The 20,767-nt window shown below is 40.6% G+C and overlaps 1 protein-coding gene across 1 annotated transcript; it reads right to left on the reverse strand.

Annotated features, from left to right (window-relative positions):
* Positions 1-8,504: 8,504 nt before the first annotated feature.
* On the reverse strand, positions 8,505-13,960 carry LOC139404882 (transient receptor potential cation channel subfamily V member 6-like). Its single transcript, XM_071147413.1, has 15 exons — positions 13,830-13,960; positions 13,099-13,319; positions 12,849-12,989; positions 12,665-12,763; positions 12,398-12,573; positions 12,039-12,191; positions 11,879-11,958; positions 11,644-11,779; positions 11,447-11,533; positions 11,263-11,339; positions 10,982-11,147; positions 10,777-10,843; positions 10,277-10,545; positions 8,916-9,022; positions 8,505-8,778 (listed from the first exon to the last, which is right to left on the reverse strand). Exons 1-15 carry the CDS (start codon positions 13,958-13,960, stop codon positions 8,505-8,507), a joined length of 2,184 nt encoding a protein of 727 aa, XP_071003514.1.
* Between the last annotated feature and the right edge of the window lie 6,807 nt (positions 13,961-20,767).

A 20,767-nucleotide genomic window follows, 5' to 3' on the forward strand; every position in this document is an offset into this window, starting at 1 on the left:
ATTCGGGAAAAATTGCAATCAATATATATATTTACGTTCAGTGTGTCGATCGCTGGTGAAAAGTTTGTTTCTTTAGTAGAATTGTCAGTCTCTCTCTCTGTGTCGTGGTTATAGTTCAGAGTGACATTCATTCATTTCGTTATGGATGGATGTTTCGGCGGTTGTCGTTCTTCGTGTTCAATGATACCGAATTCCTAGCTGCAGACTAGTAATTCATATCAAAGACTTATTCTTATTCTGTCGGTATGGATAGTCTAAGAGTTTAACCACGTGGTATGGTTAAAAGATTCAGCAATGGTCTACAACCTTTGTCCTCCTAATGGAGAAAAACATGGTCTGCAACCTTTAGCCATCTCGTAACTGAGGTAAGCTCGGTCTGCTGATCGAAAACCCGAGTGGAGGTTTTATTCGGAAGGGCCGAAAAAGGGCTGTCCCAGGAGGCCTGACCCTAACTGGGCTCAGGGGCGGTCCTCTGATTTAGTTCAAATCAAAAGGGAATTGTATTTTTCTTCATTAAACAGTCCAAAATCATATTACACAATTATACAAACAGTATCATACTCACTCATTCATCTTATACAACAATTAGATGTAAACCTCATATCTGAGGCTATTATATAAACAGTGTTATGGTAATGTGGCCACAACGTCTCCCATGAGCTCCCCCAAGTTGTGACAAACGGACCAGTTCGTAGCTGGATTCTTCATCGATCTTTTATACTTTCTCCGGAACATGAAATTTGTTCGTACCTCAAGTTCTGTGAGGTGGAAGGATTTCCTTTGTCCACTATGAAAATTTACACTCTCTGTACTTGTTACTGTAATTTAGTTATTCCAATATGTTTTCATTAATTGAATTCCCTTAATCTATTTTATGAGAATTTGTAAGATTCGTGTTTGCATAAAATAGACGGAGGCCAGTCTTTTCAATAATAGGTAACAGAATTTATTCTCGGAGCACGCTGCCACGTTACCACGAGCAACCGTTTATATACAATAACATGACGTAATTTCATTGCTTAAAAAATGAATCTCCTCCTCCAGACCGGGACAAAGGGAACTTTAAAAGTTAATTCAAAGTTCATTCTGACCCCCTAGCACATACAGAGGACACACAATAAAACTGAATTAACTTTTGACTCCTCACCATTATCGATCACCACTTAGCTGACAGTTCTAATTAACAGAAAACCTAGGAATGCACTCACTGCCTTATCTAAAACACACCAGAGCTCAGTTTCGTCGGTTCAATCATAGGTTAACTACCTTATCTGTTTACTTAATCCACAAACCATTCCTTTCTTCCTAGTTGGAATGGTGTTCATTAACTTTAATTACTCCTTGTCCGTGTCACACAATCCCTTCTTATGAACTCATATTGTTAATCAGATACAATAAAACAGAGTATAAGTTTACTTAGTTACAGTTCCATTTAAAATGATTTGTTCAGACTTTTAATCATAATTTTCCTAACAATACTGTGTGTCCATGAGGAGATCCATAGGAACTTACAACGTCTCTCTGACCACAGCAACCTAGTTGAAAGAGGAAAGGGGGAGGCAGGGAGAGGGGGATGGAGCTTGCTATACCCAAAGAGGCCAATGTCATGACACTTGCATCACACATACATTATATAATAACAATATAATGATCTGTTTTACTGTCTTAAACCTCAGATCTATCTTACTTCCTGGTCATCCTCTTCCTGTTCCATGTCTAAACCCAGAGAGTTGAGGTGAATCTTCTGCCAGAATGGCAGGTTTCCAGGTCCTTTTGACATGTCAGTGTTCTCCGTCTCCTCCTGCTCCTTGCTCTGGTCCTCATCCTTAGAGAAGGCTTGCACGTAGCGACGCATCTTTTGCACCAGTGGGTCGTTTCGATCCTCAACCCTGCAATGGAGACATTAAGATAGCCATTATAATACAAAGCCTGTATATGATGGGGATGGGGAAACACTGTTAACACCACCACACCTAAGACAGAGAGTACAGTAATAGGCCAGTTAGATGCCGCAGAGCAGTCCACACACCCCCAGCCGGGGCCACAGGCAGCGGGGCAACCTCCTCTCCAACATCAGGGTAGTGGCCACCACCTACACACAGTGAGCAGGGACAAAGGATGTAAGGATCATTAGAATGGCACTGATTGGGATGCTGTATACACTTTCATCATTGTTTTAAGCTATTTTTATGGAGTATGTCAATTTTTTATTTGATATAGGAGAGATGTGTGTGTGTGTGTGTGTGTGTGTGTGTGTGTGTGTGTGTGTGTGTGTGTGTGTGTGTGTGTGTGTGTGTGTGTGTGTGTGTGTGTGCCTGAGTGTGTGTGTGCGTGTGGCACACCTGTATCCTCCAGAGCTCATCTCTCTTCTGGGCAACTCTCCGTTGTGTATCAATCATCATGGCTGTGAGCAGGTTGAGCAGCAGCATGCAGACCACAGAGAAGGTGCAGTGCAGCACATGGACAACAGGGGGCGTTGTGATGGTGTGGACCACTGGCAGGTCTATCAGACCCACACTCAGCTCAAACTGGGAGAACAGAGTGATGGGGAAGGAGCGGTACGCAGGTAGAGAGTCTGGGTTCTGAGTCATGTACACCATCCACAGGGCTGGGAGGGAGGGAGGGAGGGAGGGAGGGAGGGAGGGAGGGAGGGAGGGAGGGAGGGAGGGAGGGAGGGAGGGAGGGAGGGAGGGACAACAACAACCAGGTTATAAAAATATAATTTTTATTTATACACTTGTTGGCAATTTGCTTATTTGAAACGTCAAACTATATAGACAATAGTAAAAATAAAGAAAAACACTGAAATGAGTAGGTATGTTCAAACTTTTGACTGGTACATTTTGTGATGTTTTTGTTCGTTTTGGACTTTGGTGAGTTTATTTTTAGCTGTTCGGGCACGCCAAACATTTCTGAAGGCAAGCTGAAGTCCGGAGCCGAAGTTTACGCCCTTTCATTTGTGATTGGTCAACAGTAGGGATTCTTCAATAAACTCTTTGTTACCATTCAACATGAACCTTTAGCTCCCACTTCCCTATTGTGTGATAGTTATTTGTAATGGCTGTCAATGGTTTTACATTTGTTGTCTTAGGTCTGTTAGGTCTTAGGTCCCTCTTTATGTAGTGTTTTGTTGTCTCTCTTATCGTGATGTGTGTTTTGTCCTATATTTTTATTTAATTTATTAAAATGTTTAATCTCAGCCCCCGTCCCCGCAGGAGGCCTTTTTGCCTTTTGGTAGGCCGTCGTTGAAAATAAGAATTTGTTCTTAACTGACTTGCCTAGTTAAAGAAAGGTTAAAAAATAAACAAATTAAATAAAACATGCCTACATGTCCTCCCCCCAAATATATTTTTTATTCTAAAATACTTTGAATAATAAAGAAAAATTTTAATAGTAAAAAAAATAATTGCCCCCAAATGTTGGGGAGTGTAGGTGGGTAAAAAAACAACATAAATATACTGTAGAATGAAACAACCTCATCTGAGGGCTGAGAGCATGTCACGACGTAGAAGTCGATGCCTCTCCTTGTTCGGGCGGTGCTCGGCGGTCGACAGCCATTATTAATCCATTTTTCATGTTCCATTGGTTTTGTCTTGTCTTCCTACACACCTGGTTTCAATCCCATTCATTACCTGTTGTGTATTTAACCCTCTGTTTCCCCTCATGTCCTTGTCAGAGATTGTTTGTTGTTCAGTATTCGTGTTAGTTGTATTGGTGCGCGACGGGTCCTCGTACGCACTTTGTTTTATTGTATTCATAGTTTTGGAGTTATGTTTGTTTTGAAGTTATTAAACAACTCCATTACACTAAGTTTGATTCTCCTGCGCCTGACTTCCCTGCCACCTATACACACGACTCTGACAGAGCATTTGATGTAAAATAGGAATTAGAACAAGTAGTGAATAATCGAGAATACACTGTTACAATCAGTGGAAAATAATGTACCTTTTACTCCATACATTTTCCCTGACACCCAAAAGTACTCGTTGCATTTTGAATGCTTAGCAGGACAGGAAAATGGTCCAATTCACTCACTTATCAAGAGAACATCCCTGCCTCTGATCTGGTGGACTCACTAAAAACACATGCTTTGTTTGTAAATGATGTCTGAGTGTTGGAGTGTGCCCCTGGCTATACGTTAAAAAAAAATATATATATAATGATGCCATCTGGTTTTGTAACGATCGTCGTAGATGGAAGAAGAGGAGGACCAATGCGCAGCGTGGTAAGTGTTCATCTTTTTTTTATAAAGTAATTGAACACTGAACAAAACAACGACAAACGAACAGTCCTGTGTGGTGGTGAAAAAACACTGAACAGAAAATAATCACCCACAACTCAAGGGTGAAAACAGGCTACCTAAGTATGGTTCTCAATAAGGGACAACGATTGACAGCTGCCTCTGATTGAGAACCATACCAGGCCAAACACAGAAATACCAAATCATAGAAAAAATAACCTAGACAACCCACCCCAACTCACACCCTGACCAAACTAAAACAAAGACAAAACAAAGGAACTAAGGTCAGAACGTGACAGGTTTGCTTAATATAAGGAATTTGAAATTATTTATACTTGTACTTTTGATACTTAAGTATATTTAAAACAAAATACTTGTAGACTTTTTCTCAAGTAGTATTTTACTGGGTGACTTTCACTTTTACTTGACTTTTACTCCTGTATGACGATTTGGTACTTTTCCCACTACTGGTTACAATGCAGAAGGGTCGCGCTGATTGAATAGAATGGGACAAAGATGGCCATGAGACAAAGCCAGCAAGACTTGCATGGCCTGAGATATTGCAGTGGTGATTTTAGCATGTAAATCTTGGTGAGATAAAACAACTTTAAAGTGGGATGCATGCCAGCAAAGCCACAACACAACACTTAACAATACATTAATTGCACTATAACAGTGACAAACGGTGCCCACAAAAGCTGTCCCAACAGCAGTCCCAACATCTTACCACTGCTACACCTGGCTATCAGCGGAGCCTTGTCTGGCAGCCAAACAGTTCATTCAGCCTCATTTACTGCCTTTAAAAAAACAGCTGATATGGCTGACTTGCTTAAAAACAAATGTGGTTTCTAATGTCAATTGAGATGTACAAACTATGGCATAAGAGGATGACAAGCGGATAAGAGGCAACACATAATTTCTATTAAGAGATTGCTGAGCGAGCTAGGATGTACGTAGTCATAACTATTTGTTTAGTACCTTTGAAATATACAGTGACAGAATTCAGAACGTGGGCCGTTCTGATAGTGTTCGACCTGTACACCAAGTCAGAAGCGTAGGATAAATACAGGGGGCATATACAGTGCCTTGCGAAAGTATTCGGCCCCCTTGAACTTTGCGACCTTTTGCCACATTTCAGGCTTCAAACATAAAGATATAAAACTGTATTTTTTTGTGAAGAATCAACAACAAGTGGGACACAATCATGAAGTGGAACGACATTTATTGGATATTTCAAACTTTTTTAACAAATCAAAAACTGAAAAATTGGATGTGCAAAATTATTCAGCCCCCTTAAGTTAATACTTTGTAGCGCCACCTTTTGCTGCGATTACAGCTGTAAGTCGCTTGGGGTATGTCTCTATCAGTTTTGCACATCGAGAGACTGACATTTTTTCCCATTCCTCCTTGCAAAACAGCTCGAGCTCAGTGAGGTTGGATGGAGAGCATTTGTGAACAGCAGTTTTCAGTTCTTTCCACAGATTCTCGATTGGATTCAGGTCTGGACTTTGACTTGGCCATTCTAACACCTGGATATGTTTATATTTGAACCATTCCATTGTAGATTTTGCTTTATGTTTTGGATCATTGTCTTGTTGGAAGACAGTCTCAGGTCTTTTGCAAACTCCATCAGGTTTTCTTCCAGAATGGTCCTGTATTTGGCTCCATCCATCTTCCCATCAATTTTAACCATCTTCCCTGTCCCTGCTGAAGAAAAGCAGGCCCAAACCATGATGCTGCCACCACCATGTTTGACAGTGGGGATGGTGTGTTCAGGGTGATGAGCTGTGTTGCTTTTACGCCAAACATAACGTTTTGCATTGTTGCCAAAAAGTTCAATTTTGGTTTCATCTGACCAGAGCACCTTCTTCCACATGTTTGGTGTGTCTCCCAGGTGGCTTGTGGCAAACTTTAAACGACACTTTTTATGGATATCTTTAAGAAATGGCTTTCTTCTTGCCACTCTTCCATAAAGGCCAGATTTGTGCAATATACGACTGATTGTTGTCCTATGGACAGAGTCTCCCACCTCAGCTGTAGATCTCTGCAGTTCATCCAGAGTGATCATGGGCCTCTTGGCTGCATCTCTGATCAGTCTTCTCCTTGTATGAGCTGAAAGTTTAGAGGGACGGCCAGGTCTTGGTAGATTTGCAGTGGTCTGATACTCCTTCCATTTCAATATTATTGCTTGCACAGTGCTCCTTGGGATGTTTAAAGCTTGGGAAATCTTTTTGTATCCAAATCCGGCTTTAAACTTCTTCACAACAGTATCGCGGACCTGCCTGGTGTGTTCCTTGTTCTTCATGATGCTCTCTGCGCTTTTAACGGACCTCTGAGACTATCACAGTGCAGGTGCATTTATATGGAGACTTGATTACACACAGGTGAATTGTATTTATCATCATTAGTCATTTAGGTCAACATTGGATCATTCAGAGATCCTCACTGAACTTCTGGAGAGAGTTTGCTGCACTGAAAGTAAAGGGGCTGAATAATTTTGCACGGCCAATTTTTCAGTTTTTGATTTGTTAAAAAAGTTTGAAATATCCAATAAATGTCGTTCCACTTCATGATTGTGTCCCACTTGTTGTTGATTCTTCACAAAAAAATACAGTTTTATATCTTTATGTTTGAAGCCTGAAATGTGGCAAAAGGTCGCAAAGTTCAAGGGGGCCGAATACTTTCGCAAGGCACTGTAAGCAGACAATGAAACATCTTACAATATTCAATGATTACATTTCTATAAAACAGGTTATAGGCTTCATGTGCACCACCAAGTCAGAACAGCAGGCGAATTTGAGAGGGGTAAATAGACCAAATTATTAGGGTGAGGCACATGGACTACTAACATCTTACTACACAACATACACTTAGTATTACTTTCTTAGCTACAGTATATACATATCTCCCTGGCATATTACATAATTTATGCAGCAGCATACAATACATTTTTTAACTCAACTTGTTGTGCTGTGCTCACTTGAACAGGAAGGTGGCGCAGCGGTCCTTTGTTGGCAAATTTTGTCATCAAAGTTCTCTGGATTTATGGTGCTTTCAAAACAACTGGGAACTTGGAAAAAAACAAGGTTGAATCATGGTGACGTCATTGATCTTCAGGCCGTAGCTCTAGAAAGAGGCCGGATTTACAATCCGAGTTGGATGACCGTTCAAAACATATTTTCCCAATCAGAGCTCATTTATTCCTGCCTCCGAGTTAACAGTTGTTAATCAATTGAAATCAGGCTTCATTGACAGCATGGCCAATGTTGAATGTTTTTCATTTTAAACTTGGAAAAGAGCCCCTTAAACTATGATTACATATCTCTATCAATAGCCTTTTTAAACCATGATTACACATCTCTATCAATATCCTTTTTAAACCACGATTACACATCTCTATCAATATCCTTTTTAAACCATGATTACACATCTCTATCAATATCCTTTTTAAACCATGATTATATATCTCTATCAATAGCCTTTTTAAACCACGATTACACATCTCTATCAATAGCCTTTTTAAACCACGATTACACATCTCTATCAATAGCCTTTTAAACCACGATTACACATCTCTATCAATATCCTTTTTAAACCATGATTACACATCTCTATCAATAGCCTTTTTAAACCACGATTACACATCTCTATCAATAGCCTTTTTAAACCACGATTACACATCTCTATCAATAGCCTTTTAAACCATTATTATACACTGTATGACCTAATTCTATGTTATAATTCATTAGACATCCGGGCATAACCAATGATGGTAAATAAAATCACATTACAGTTAGTTATGCCTTGTGAAGAACAATCAAGTCAGCCTGCCAGTTTCAGTTAGAATCTGCACTAATGTAAAAGATGAATAATATCTTGCACTTATTTGCTTGTTTTGGTGAGATATTTTTTTAATGACTTTAATAATGATCTACATTATTATGTGCATTAACCAATCATTTGGTTTTCTGTTTGGATTTACAATCCTGAAAAAAAAGGTTTCCAGTAAAAAATTAGGTTTAATATACTGTCTTGTAAAATCTGTAATAAAAAAATATTGACGTGCTTTACTTGGAAGTGACATACATGGTCCAAAAACACTGAAAATGAATCGAGTCTACATTTCAACCCAGTCTTGCCCATATACACTAGCTACTACAATACAATCACTTGTTTTCGACAAATAATACTGCATACATACATAATTGCATCACACATATATTATATAATAACAATATATTGATCTGTTTTGCTGTCTTAACCCTCAGACGTATCTTACTTCCTGGTCATCCTCAGGCTCTTCCTGTTCCACATCTAAACCCAGAGCGCTGTGGCGAATCATCTGCCAGCATGCCAAGGACTTCCTGTTTCCATCTATCCCACCCCTGTGTTTGGGTCTGATCAGAGGGCTTCCAGGTCCTTTTGACATGTCAGTGTTCTCCGTCTCCTCCCGCTCCTTGCTCTGGTCCTCATCCTTAGAGAAGGCTTGCACGTAGCGACGCATCTTTTGCACCAGTGGGTCGTTGCGATCCTCAACCCTGCAATGGAGACATTAAGATAGCCATTATAATACAAAGCCTGTATATGATGGGGATGGGGAAACACTGTTGACACCACCACACCTAAGACAGAGAGTACAGTAATAGGCCAGTTAGATGACGTGTTGTTGTCTTACCGGAGGTACCACCGCTCCCCCAGGCCATAGAGCAGTCCACACACCCCCAGCCGGGGCCACAGGCAGCGAGGCAACCTCCTCTCCAACATCAGGGTAGTGGCCACCACCTACACACAGTGAGCAGGGACAAAGGATGTAAGGATCATTAGAATGGCACTGATTGGGATGCTGTATACACTTTCATCATGGTTTTAAGCTATTTTTATGGAGTATTCACAGTGCCTTCAGAAAGTTTGGCTGTGCTTAGCTCCAGTCCATTTTTCTTTTAATTCTGAAAAACTCCCCAGTCCTTAACGCTTGCAAGCATACCCATAACATGATGCAGCCAGCAACATGATTGAAAATATGGAGAGTGGTACTCAGTAATGTGTTGTATTGGATTTGCCCCAAACATAACACTTTGTATTTAGGACAAAAAGTGAATTGCTTTGCTACATTTTTTTTGCATTTTGCAGTATTACTTTAGTGCCTTGTTGTCAAACAGGATGCATGTTTTGTAATATTTGTATTCTGTACAGGCTTCCTTCAATTAGGTTAGTATTGTGGAGTAACTACAATGTTGTTGATCCATCCTCAGTTTTCTCATATCACAGCCATTAAACTCTGTAACTGTTTTGAAGTCGCCATTGGCCTCATGGTGAAATCCCTGAACGGTTTCCTTCCTCTCCGGCAACTGAGCACCTGTATTTTTGTAGTGACTGGGTGTAATGATACACCATCCAATACAAAATAAATAACTTCACCATGCTCAAAAGGATATTCAATATCTGATTTTTGTATTTTTACCCATCTACCAATAGGTCCCCTTCTTTGCAAGGCATTGGAAAACCTCCCTGGTCTTTGTGGATGAATCTGTGTTAGAAATTCACTACTCGACTGAGGGACCTTACAGATAATTGGGGTGCAGGGATGAGGTAGTCATTCAGAAATCATGTTAAACACTATTATTGCACAAAATAAAAATCTGAAATGTCTTGAGTCAATAAGTATTCAACCCCTGTGTTATGGCAAGCTTAAATAAGTCCATGCAACTTATTATGTAACTTTTAAAGACATTTTTACTCCTGGACTTATTTAGGCTTGCCATAACAGGGGTTGAATACTTATTGACTCAAGACATTTCAGCTTTTCATTTTTAATTCATTTGTAAACATTTCGAGAAACATAATTCCACTTTCACATTATGGAATATTGTGTGTAGGCCAGTGACAACACATCTCAAATTAATCAACTTTAAATTCAGGCTGTAACACATCAAAATGTTGAAAAAGTCAAAGGGTGTGAATACTTTCTGAAGGCACTGTAATAGAAAATGTGTGCTTGTGTGTGTGTGTGCATGTGTGTGTCACACTGATGCACACCTGTGTCCTCCAGAGCTCGTCCCTCTCCTGGGCAACTCTCCAGTGTGTATCACTCATCATGGCTATGAGAAGGTTGAGCAGCAGTATGTAGGAGACCACAGAGAAGGTGCAGTGCAGCACATGGACAATAGGGGGCGTTGTGATGGTGTGGTCCACTGGCAGGTCTATCAGACCCACACTCAGCTCAAACTGGGAGAACAGAGTGATGGGGAAGGAGCGGTACGCAGGTAGAGAGTCTGGGTCCTGAGTCATGTACACCATCCACAGGGCTGGGAGGGAGGGAGGGAGGGAGGGAGGGAGGGAGGGAGGGAGGGAGGGAGGGAGGGAGGGAGGGAGGGAGGGAGGGAGGGAGGGAGGGAGGGAGGGAGGGAGGGAGGGAAAGAGGGACAACAACAACCAGGGTATAAAAATAGGATTTTTATTTATACAATTTATACAATTTGCTTATTTGAAACGCCAAGATTTGCTAATGCAGTTTCTCTTAAACAGAATGTACTTACAGGTGGAAAACCCCATGAGCACGATGAAGCTCAGCCACATGAACTTGGTCAGGTCTCCAAATATAATCTAGGAGGAAATGAGACAAAACACCACAACAGTTTAATATGGGAATCAAAACAGCAAAACCATACATTCTACAGTAACGTCATGCTAATGCTTGTGTGTGTGTGCATTCACGTGTGTGTGTCTGCTTCCCTTACATACCTTCTGTATCATGATGACGTAAGGTCCCAGCATCTGAAAGCCTCGGGCGAAGAACATGACATTGCTCCAGCCCAGCACCAGACACACAGCCATGACAACTGCCTCCCCCTGCACCCCACTGACCCTGAACACACACAGCAGCACCACCAGGAACGCATAGGCAATACTGGGGAGGAAACACAGATTATTACACAGGTTATAAATGCTACATAGACATGACATAACACAACAACATCACTAGGCAGGTAATAAAGGCTACATAGGCACCAAAGTTGACTTACAGAATGACATGGAAGGGTCCCCCCAGGGCCGTCTGTCCAAAGTACTGCTTGGCCCCCACTCTCAGCATATCTGGGACCTTAGGAATTGGGAAGAACACAGATTATATTGACAGCCAATAATGTGATCTAATCTACAGTGTAAACATAAGTGACATGTAAATTTATTGGGTGATGTATGTTTTACCTCCAGTAGCAGAATAACCAGGGCACCCAGGACACTGATCATCTCTCCTGCCAGACGCAAGTTGTCCCCATAGGTCACATAACTCTCCTACAGGGACAGAGAACAGGGCACGTGGATCACAAAGGGTTCATATGAACACCTCTGATTGAGGTTTGCACACAGGCTGTCATATGAAGATGCCTTCATGTCTCCCGCACCTTCAGAGTTTTCTGCACGCGGATGGTTTTGTCCATGTCAGATACAGTGTAATTCTCTGGAGCGTCCTTTAGAGGGCGATACACACAACACAGTGTGAAGGTCCCAATGTACAGGAGGTACAGCAGCAGCAACAATCTGTACACAACACAATAATAAAATTACAATATTAGACATAAACAAATGACAGCATCTCAAACACAACATCAGAACATGATCCACTGTATGTGTGGTTACCTAAAGTAGTGTTTTCCATAGAGGTTCCACTTGAGACTGACCAGTTGCCTAACAGGAGTCACTTCCAGTATCCTTCTTGCCTGAGGGAAGAGATCATCCTCATCATCAGTTTCCCTGTAGGGTATATTAGACCGTATCATGTTTGTGTTCTGTAATGTACCTCTCTCCTCTGGCTGCCCACGATGAGCTCCAGCACAGAGAGGTCGTCGTCGGCGACCAAGGAGTCGATCTCTGAGAGGTCATAGAGGTTAGAGGTCAGTGGTCCCAGGTTCCACTGGACGACTCGCCTCCGGTTGACCAGGTGCTGGAAGGCCTGAGAGAGAGATAGAAAAGCCTTAGGAACCTAGAAATGCAGCACAATTAATTTGTAGGTTAAATACATTCTAATAACAACATATGCTGTATAAAGAATATTACGGTGGAGAAGGTTAAGTTAAAGATAATAGGGGAAACATTATCCCTCTTCTCCTCTCATACATTGTCTCCTGTTTCTTTCTCTATCCCTCTATCCATCCTCACCACAACGTTGCCCTCCTTGGCAGCCAGTTTGAAGGGTGTTAAGCCACGATAGTTGGGCACCATGTCCAGTGGCACAGTCTGGTCCAGCTCAACGTCATGTGCCAACAACAGATCCAATGCCAGGCATGCTAAAGTCTTATTGGGCTGCAGGACCAGAATATGGAGCACTGTGTTACCTAGGGGGGAGAGATGGAGATATTAAACGCTGAAAATGGAAGAAGAGAGAAGAGGGGGAGGGGGAGGAGAAGAAAGAGGAATGTTTTATACCAATGGAGTCCTGGGCCCTGGTGCTGGCTCCTGCGTTGATCACCATGGAGATGATGTCCTGATTTCCCACACAGGCCGCAAATGCCAGGATGTGCTCACCTAAAGTAAAGCAAATGGAATAAAATACCCACATTTCCCAGAATGCATTTTTATACTCCTTACAGAACACAAACAGTCATCTTACCATAGTAGAGCAGCCCTCCTCTTCTCTTCCTGAAGTACAGGCCTGTGACTCTGGGCGTGGCCACATCTGCCCCTTTACCAATCAGACTGCGGACCAGGTTAAAGTTCTGATTCACCACAGCAATGTGGAGAGGTGTCATGCCTGATTGAGAGCGAGTAAGAGAGAGAATATATTATTGTGTGATTAAATATATGTGTGAGTTTTATGATATTATAGTGTATTTGTCCATTGTGTGTGAGACTATATGTACCAAGGAAGAGGTCAGAGGTCATGGGCTCATTGATGAGTTCAGGTGCTCCGTCCATCAGAGCTATGGCAGCATCCATGTTATCATTCAGAACTGCCACATGCAGCGCTGTCTCCCCCAGAGCACCTCTCTCAAAGATGTTAGTGGATGCACAGTCCAGAAGTTTCTTAATGCAACCTGCACTGTTCTCTTTTGCCGCAAAGAAGAGAGGGATGTCATTTGTCCTATGGGAGAAAGAGTGTGTTTGCAAGTTAGAATTCAAACACTGCATTCATAACATGTTGTAATCAGCATATCAGCATACGACTGGGAAAAATCAACTTGAACGCCCCTCCAGCTGGTAATTACTAGTGGGAAACGGTCTATAATCTCTGAGCTCAGACTTCCCCCACATACTGAGCTCTGATGTCACATATTTATGAAACGACCTCGATTACAGCAGTTAAATCCAAAAACAAAACAATTTTCATAAGAACCAAATTGTTCAAAGGGTTTTTGAACACTACATTTTGTTTTCAAGCATGATAGCTGTACTTTTAGTTTATGGTTGATGCAGCTTGTTTGTCATCAGCTAATCTGCATTCTCAATTAGTAAAAAGCATGTGAACACACACAACTGATGCTCCCAGATTACAAGTAGTATTTTCTGAGTTTCTCACTTGTTATGAACGCAGCATAATAACAACCAATACTTGTCAGTAGCTGTTTTTTTTGTTTACCAATAGGAGTCTCACCTTTTGTTCTGCAGCAAAAATGTTTCATCAAGCATCTCGTTCCACCCCTTCCTGTTCTGGAGGCGGAACCTGAGCTGGCTCCACCAATGGTTGAGTTCACCTGGAGCAGATCTTGCCAGGGGCGGGGCCATCCTCTCATAGGGTGAGTCTATTTGAAACGGCTGAGATGAGAAAGAAATTTGCATGTGTGTGAGAAATTAAGTGTCAGAAACCGTGAGCTATCCTGCAACATGGTCTCAGAGCATTTAGTTTGATTCTGTAAGTAAATCCGAGACACTCCATTTGGTGTGATATGTTACATTTCGAATGGCATGTATTTTAATTTATTGATCTCTATCACCCATTTCGTATGCTATATTACGAATTACAATTTGAATTATATGTTACTAATTTCCAAAACGCACAATATATTACGAATTTGCAAACGTACTCTATGTTATGGTTTAGCAAAACTGTTACTTTATTGGGCATTTAATAGGCACTTACTATAGTCTTTTTTATTTAATTTAAATTTAACCTCTTGATATGGGAAAACATGTTATTTATAACAGAATGTTAATGTTAGGTGACGTACAATATGTTCCGAATTGCAAAACGTATTATATGTTACAGTTTTGCAAAACGTATGAAATGGTACAAATTCTAGCTAGGCGGCAAACGTTAGCTAGCTGGGTAATGTTAGCTAGGCTAGGGGTTAGGGTTAGGGGTTAGGGTTGAGGTTAGGGGAAGGGTTAGCTAAAAGGGTTAAGGTTAGGGTTAGGGTTTGGGTTAGCTAAAAGGGTTAAGGTTAGGGTTAGGGATTGGGTTAGCTAATATTCTAAGTAGTTGCAAAGTAGATCAAAAGTAGTAAGTAGTTGAAAAGTAGCTAATTACCTAAAATGCTAACGTTGTCCATGATCAGATTCAAACTCTCAACCTTTGGATTGCTAGATGTTGGCGTTATAAGCCAACCCTTCCACCCCAACCAATTAAACATTTGTCTTATGTAACCATACCAAATGTAACATATCATACTCATTTGAGGAGCCTGGATTTAAATGTATTATGTTACGTCTAGTCTATGAGACCAGACTGTACCATCAGACGCAGCTCATAAAAATGGTACTAAAATCAAAACTGGAATGGGTGAGCTGTTCAGGTCAGCACAATCCCACAGACCAAACATTTTCTGGTGTTTTGTGGTGGAAAACTGAGCGGGTCGAGCATAACACGTCAACACGATTACCCATAGATAACAATGCATTTGTTTTTGTGAAGCTTGCATTCAGTTGCCACTCCCTGTTGCACACAACAAGCCTACATTCTACCTGCCACAAGAGAATTCATGGCCGATTTAAGATGAAATCGTCAACCCTGTTAAGGTCAACACTGTTACGGTCAACACTGTTATGGTCAACCCTGTTACTTTATTTGGCACTTAATAGGCACTTAATATAGTCTTTTTTTCTTATTTAACCTCTAGAGATGGGAACATTTTTTTATTTTTATGACAGAATGCTAATATTAGGTGAAATCCCCCCAAACAATTAGACCAAGTTACACTTTTCAACAGGCACTGAATTTGTGGAGTGACCCACTTACCTTTATGAAAGAAAACAGTTAGTCCTTTACTCCTAATTGACAATCAGGTACTACGACAACATGTGACACCAAGCTGATTTGAGAAACAGAAGGAGGATTCACAGGTGGGGATCTATATATATGCAGACAAGACAGATAAGAGAGGGAGGAGATAAAGGAGAGGAGGTCAAGAGGAGGATGGATGGATGAAAGAGGAGGGAGGAGAGAGGGAGGGTGCAAATGTTGGAAAGGAGTAGTAGTTAAATTGAGCATTATCTTTTGGAAAAGATCCATCATTTTATTGGAATAATTTACTGCAGTATACCAAGGCCGTTTGACATTTTTCTAAAATGTCTCGAACACTAAAGAGTGCTCTGGCCTTGCGCTTGACCGCCACACTCAGTTTACCTGGCAGATGTCCTGAGACTGGTCCACGGTCCATAGGTCTCCCCCTTGGCTCATTTTCAGCCCCTGCATCACCCCCATGTAAAAAATGTCAACATCATGACAGTCAACACTTTTTGGTCTTTATTCTCAGTGAACCGTTCCGATAACTGGTTTGAAAGTCGTCTACCTTTCAATTGTCTCAATGCTGGTGTGTAATCAAAAAGCTCATATTGAGGTGAGCTTATCTACCTGGACAAGTATCTGCTGATTCAGCTGTACGATCCTATAGACACCTTACCTGTCAGGTCTATAGAAACTAGATTTGACTGGCTGTGATCTAGAAGTACATTCTAGTCCGACACCAGTCAACACCTACAGTACATGCTAATCTAAGGGTTCTTGTTCAACCAATTAGTTGGGGTAAATCATGTTTTCACAATGTGTGTTTGACTGAACTGTCAACAGCATTGCTCACGAACATGATAATTGTTACTATACAAAGACTATAATACTTGAGGACTCAGTGTAATCCTATGAGCATTATGTTTTTCCTTTTGACAAAAAGACTTGATGGTACATTTAATTTCTTACGAATCAAACCTCTTCTGCAGTAAAGCAAATAGTCTAAACTGATATACAGTATTTTAATTTCCACATATTTGATGACCATCTATTATACATAACAACCCAGACACCCAAAACACTTTCCAAATGCCATGGTTTGGTGTGTGTATTCAGGTGTTTGTGTGTACCATGTATAGGTCATGAGTAACATGTTGGTTACCCACAGCGTGTTAAAGGGTTTCAATGCAGGTTTATATCAGACAGGCCTGGGTAATGGTTCTGACTGAGCCAGTCATCTTGTGTTGTCTTGATAATAGCTATTTACAGCGCCTTGTAGTGAGACACCGGAGTGCTGCCATATAGACCAGTGGTTTCAATTGTCATAATGTCTTTATTTAGGCACAATAACAAGGTTCCATTGCAGTGTGTGTGTGTGTGTGTGTGTGTGTGTGTGTGTGTGTGTGTGTGTGTGTGTGTGTGTGTGTGTGTGTGTGTGTGTGTGTGTGTGTGTGTGTGTGTGTGTGTGTGTGTGTGTGTGTGTGTGTGTGTTGGACTGGCTCTCCTTATAAGCTCAGTAGGGGAGACCTGGGTTGGTTGTCTCATGGGTTAGCTGTCACAACTGGTCAATTCATGTCAGCATGACAAAACATTGAGGTGAGGGGAATGTATGTGATTTTCATAGGTGAAAGTAAAAAAATTATTTATATTGGTATTTTCTTTGTAAATGTTTGAATTATGGGAGTATCCATAAATAATTATGTTTGTTGAACAGAGAAAAGGGAGAGCTATGTTTCAAACCAATTTCTGAGTTCCTAGGTCAAGCCATGTGGTAAGTAATATCTTAACTAGCATTAGTGTTGCCTCTCTCTGACACACATATTTTTCCTGTCACGCACCCACACACGCACATAGATACATACACACGCAGGCACGCATACACACAAAAATGTACTCAAATTGTCATGTGTTATTCTCAAGGCATAAAATGCTGTATTTTGTTCAATTAAAGAAAGGCTTAGCTATTTCTAAGGCTGTTTGTTATTTTTATTCATTTCCTGATACAAAAGGAATAAGTTACTAGTGAACATTGTGACAACCAACCCAGCGATTGGGCTGGTTGTCACAAGTGGACAGTGTGTTTGATGATTTATAACTCCATGTTGGAGTTAAAAAGAGTAAAAACGGTCCTCATTTTAATCCAAGATCTTAGTCTTTATCCTAATATTGAAAAGAGTCTTGTAAGATATACTGGTGCTGAGAAATAGACATGAGAGTAAGAAGTGCGACAACCAACTCCGGTCTCCCCTACACATGATAACCTTGGAACTATTTTGCAGAACAGGAACAAGGAGTTGAGACAGAGTTTTTCTTTTTTACTTTAAGTCTCTAGATGAGTCATTTATATACAGATATTAGATCTTAATTTGATGATCAGGTGAAATGGACATGGTGGTTGTGTAAGAGGCCCTCAGGTCAGATCCTATCTGATGCCACCAGATCTGGGAGACAGGTGTCTTGTCCTCTCTCTAATGCTGAAGTCAACAGATCTCCAACAGATTCAGGTGAAATGTGCTGATCTGTCAAATCCTATCAGACATGGGAGAACATGAAGTTCATTCTGTTTGATGGAAAGGTTTTAGTGTGGATACTTTCTGTTTTATGTCAAATTGGGTTACCTTAACCCTAACACTAACCCTAGATTGGTAATACATTGCACTTAAAGGGATTCATTGCCAGCATTCCGAAGTATTCCTTTATCTACTTTCCAAGAGTCAGATGAGCTCATTGATACCATTGTTATGTCTCTGCATCCATTATGAAGGAAGTTAGAGGGAGCTTCGTGAGCCCGATGCTAACTAGTGTTAGCGCTACGAGCATGCTAGCTGTTACCATAGACTTCCAGTCATAGCGCTGATGCTAATTAGCAATTGCACTAATGTTAGTTAGTCTGACTTTGGGGTAGTAGATAAAGGACTTTTTTTTTTGCCAAAATCCCAAAGTATCTTTTTAAGGCCAGGCACCACAGACTAAAATTACATTTTTGCATCTACTTATCAATTATGAGATATTGGGGTATTTTGGTTAAAATTGATATAAAAAAAGGTTAAAAAGTTTTTTTTTACTATTTTCTACATAATAGTGAAGACATAAAAACTATCAAATAACACACGTGGAATCATGTAGTAACCAAAAAAGTCTAAAATGAATCAAAATATATTTTTAGATTCTTTAAGTAGCCACCCTTCGCTTTTGATGACAGCTTTGCACACTTTTGGCATTCTCTCAACCAGCTTCACCTGGAATGCTTTTCCAACAGTCTTGAAGAAGTTCCCACATATGCTGAGCACTTGTTGGCTGCTTTTCCTTCACTCTGTGGTCCAACTCATCCCAAACCATCTCAATTGGGTTGAGGTCGGGTGATTGTGGAGGTGAGGTCATCTGATGCAGCACTCCATCACTTTCCTCCTTGGTCAAATAGCCCTTACACAGGCTGGAGGTGTGTTGGGTCATTGTCCTGTTGAAAAACAAATGATAGTCCCACTAAGCGCAAACCAGATGGGGTGGCGTATTGCTGCAGATTGCTGTGGTAACCATGCTGGTTAAGTGTGCCTTGAATTCAAAATAAATCACAGACAGTGTCACCAGCAAAGCACCCCTACACCATCACACCTCCTCCTCCATGCTTCACGGTGGGAACAATACATGCAGAGATCATCCGTTCACCTACTTTGTGTCTCACATAGACACGGCGGTTGGAACCAAAAATCTCAAATTTGGACTCATCAGACCAAAGGACAGATTTCCACCAGTCTAATGTCCATTGCTCGTGTTTCTTGGCACAAGCAAGTCTCTTCTTCTTATTAGTGTCCTTTAGTAGTGGTTTCTTTTCAGCAATTTGACCATGAAGGCCTGATTCACGCAGTCCCCTCTGATCAGTTGATGATGAGATATGTCTGTTACTTGTACTCTGTGAAACATTTATTTGGGCTGCAATTTCTGAGGCTGGTAACTTCAATGAACTTATCCTCTGCAGCAGAGGTAACTCTGGGTCTTCCTTTCCTGTCTTAAAGTAATGATGGACTGTAATTTCTCTTTGCTTATTTGAGCTGTTCTTGCCATAATATGGACTTGGTCTTTTACCAAACAGGGCTATCTTTTGTATACCACCCCTACCTTGTCACAACACAACTGATTGGCTCAAACGCATTAAGAATAAAAATAAATTCCACCAATTAACTTTGAACTTCTTCAGGATTGGTGGATCCCCTGTGGGACGATTGAGCTAACATAGGCTAATGTGTTTAGCATGAGGTTGTAAGTAACAAGAATATTTCCCAGAACATAGACATATCTGATATTGGCAGAAAGCTTAAATTATTGTTAATCTAACTGCACTGTCCAATTTACAGTAGTTATTACAGTGAAGTAATACCATGCTACTGTTTGAGGAGGGTGCACAGTTTTGAACATGAAAAGTTATTAATAAACAAATTAGGGACATTTGGGCAGTCTTGATACATAATTTTGAAAAGATATGCAATGGTTCATTGGATCAGTCTAAAACGTTGCACATACACTGCTGCCACCTAGTGGCCAAAATATAAATTGCACCTGGGCTGGAATAATACATTATGGCCTTTTACTTGCATTTCAAAGATAATGGTACAAAAAAACTGTTGTTTTTTCTTTGTATTATCTTTTACCAGATCTAATGTGTTATATTCTCCTATATTCCTTTAACTTTTCCACAAACTTCAAAGTGTTTCCTTTCAAATGGTACTAAGAATATGCATATCCTTGCATCAGGGCCCGAGCTACAGAAAGTTAGATTTGAGTATGTCATTTTAGGCAAAAATATAAAGAGGTTTTAACAAGGCACACTTGTTAATTGAAATGCATTCCAGGTGACTGCCTCAGCTGGTTGAAAGAATGCCAAGAGTGTGCAAAGCTGTCAAGGCAAAGGGTGACTACTTTGAAGAATCTCAAATATAAAATTGGTTTTGATTTGTTTAACACTTTTTTTGGTTACTACATGATTCCATATGTGTTATTTCATAGTTTTGATGTCTTTGATTATTCTACAATGTAAAAATAAAGAAAAACCTTTGAATGAGTAGGTGTGTCCAAATTTTTGACTGGTACTGTACATCCATAATTTCAAAGCTCACTACATTAAACCACATGTAATTTCAAATATTTACAGATAGAGATTTATAAACTTGGCGCACACATACATAGCAAGTTTCCAGGTATTAATCAGACTCATCCTAAAAAACTGTGTGCGCATGAACAAGCATTTAAAACGTCCTTATTTGCTGTACACTGTGAAAGTATTGGAATTAGGCCAATGCACTTTATAAAGGAAATAGCGAGAACAAACGTGACCATCTGTCTCTGGAAGTGTTGGCAGAATGTTTTATTTTGCT

Source organism: Oncorhynchus clarkii, unplaced genomic scaffold, assembly GCF_045791955.1.
Source record: "Oncorhynchus clarkii lewisi isolate Uvic-CL-2024 unplaced genomic scaffold, UVic_Ocla_1.0 unplaced_contig_271_pilon_pilon, whole genome shotgun sequence".
NCBI classification, from domain to species: domain Eukaryota; kingdom Metazoa; phylum Chordata; class Actinopteri; order Salmoniformes; family Salmonidae; genus Oncorhynchus; species Oncorhynchus clarkii.

What these genes read in the sequence shown, in the direction of transcription:
- LOC139404882 (XM_071147413.1), bottom strand. Translation starts at nt 13,960, where the DNA reads ATGGCCCCGCCCCTGGCAAGATCTGCTCCAGGTGAACTCAACCATTGG. An exon ending in GCGTGCAGAAAACTCTGAAG is followed by an intron (nt 11,534 to 11,643) that starts GTGCGGGAGACA and finishes CTGTCCCTGTAG; the next exon opens with GAGAGTTATGTGACCTATGG. An exon ending in ACGTCATCATGATACAGAAG is followed by an intron (nt 10,844 to 10,981) that starts GTATGTAAGGGA and finishes ATTTCCTCCTAG; the next exon opens with ATTATATTTGGAGACCTGAC.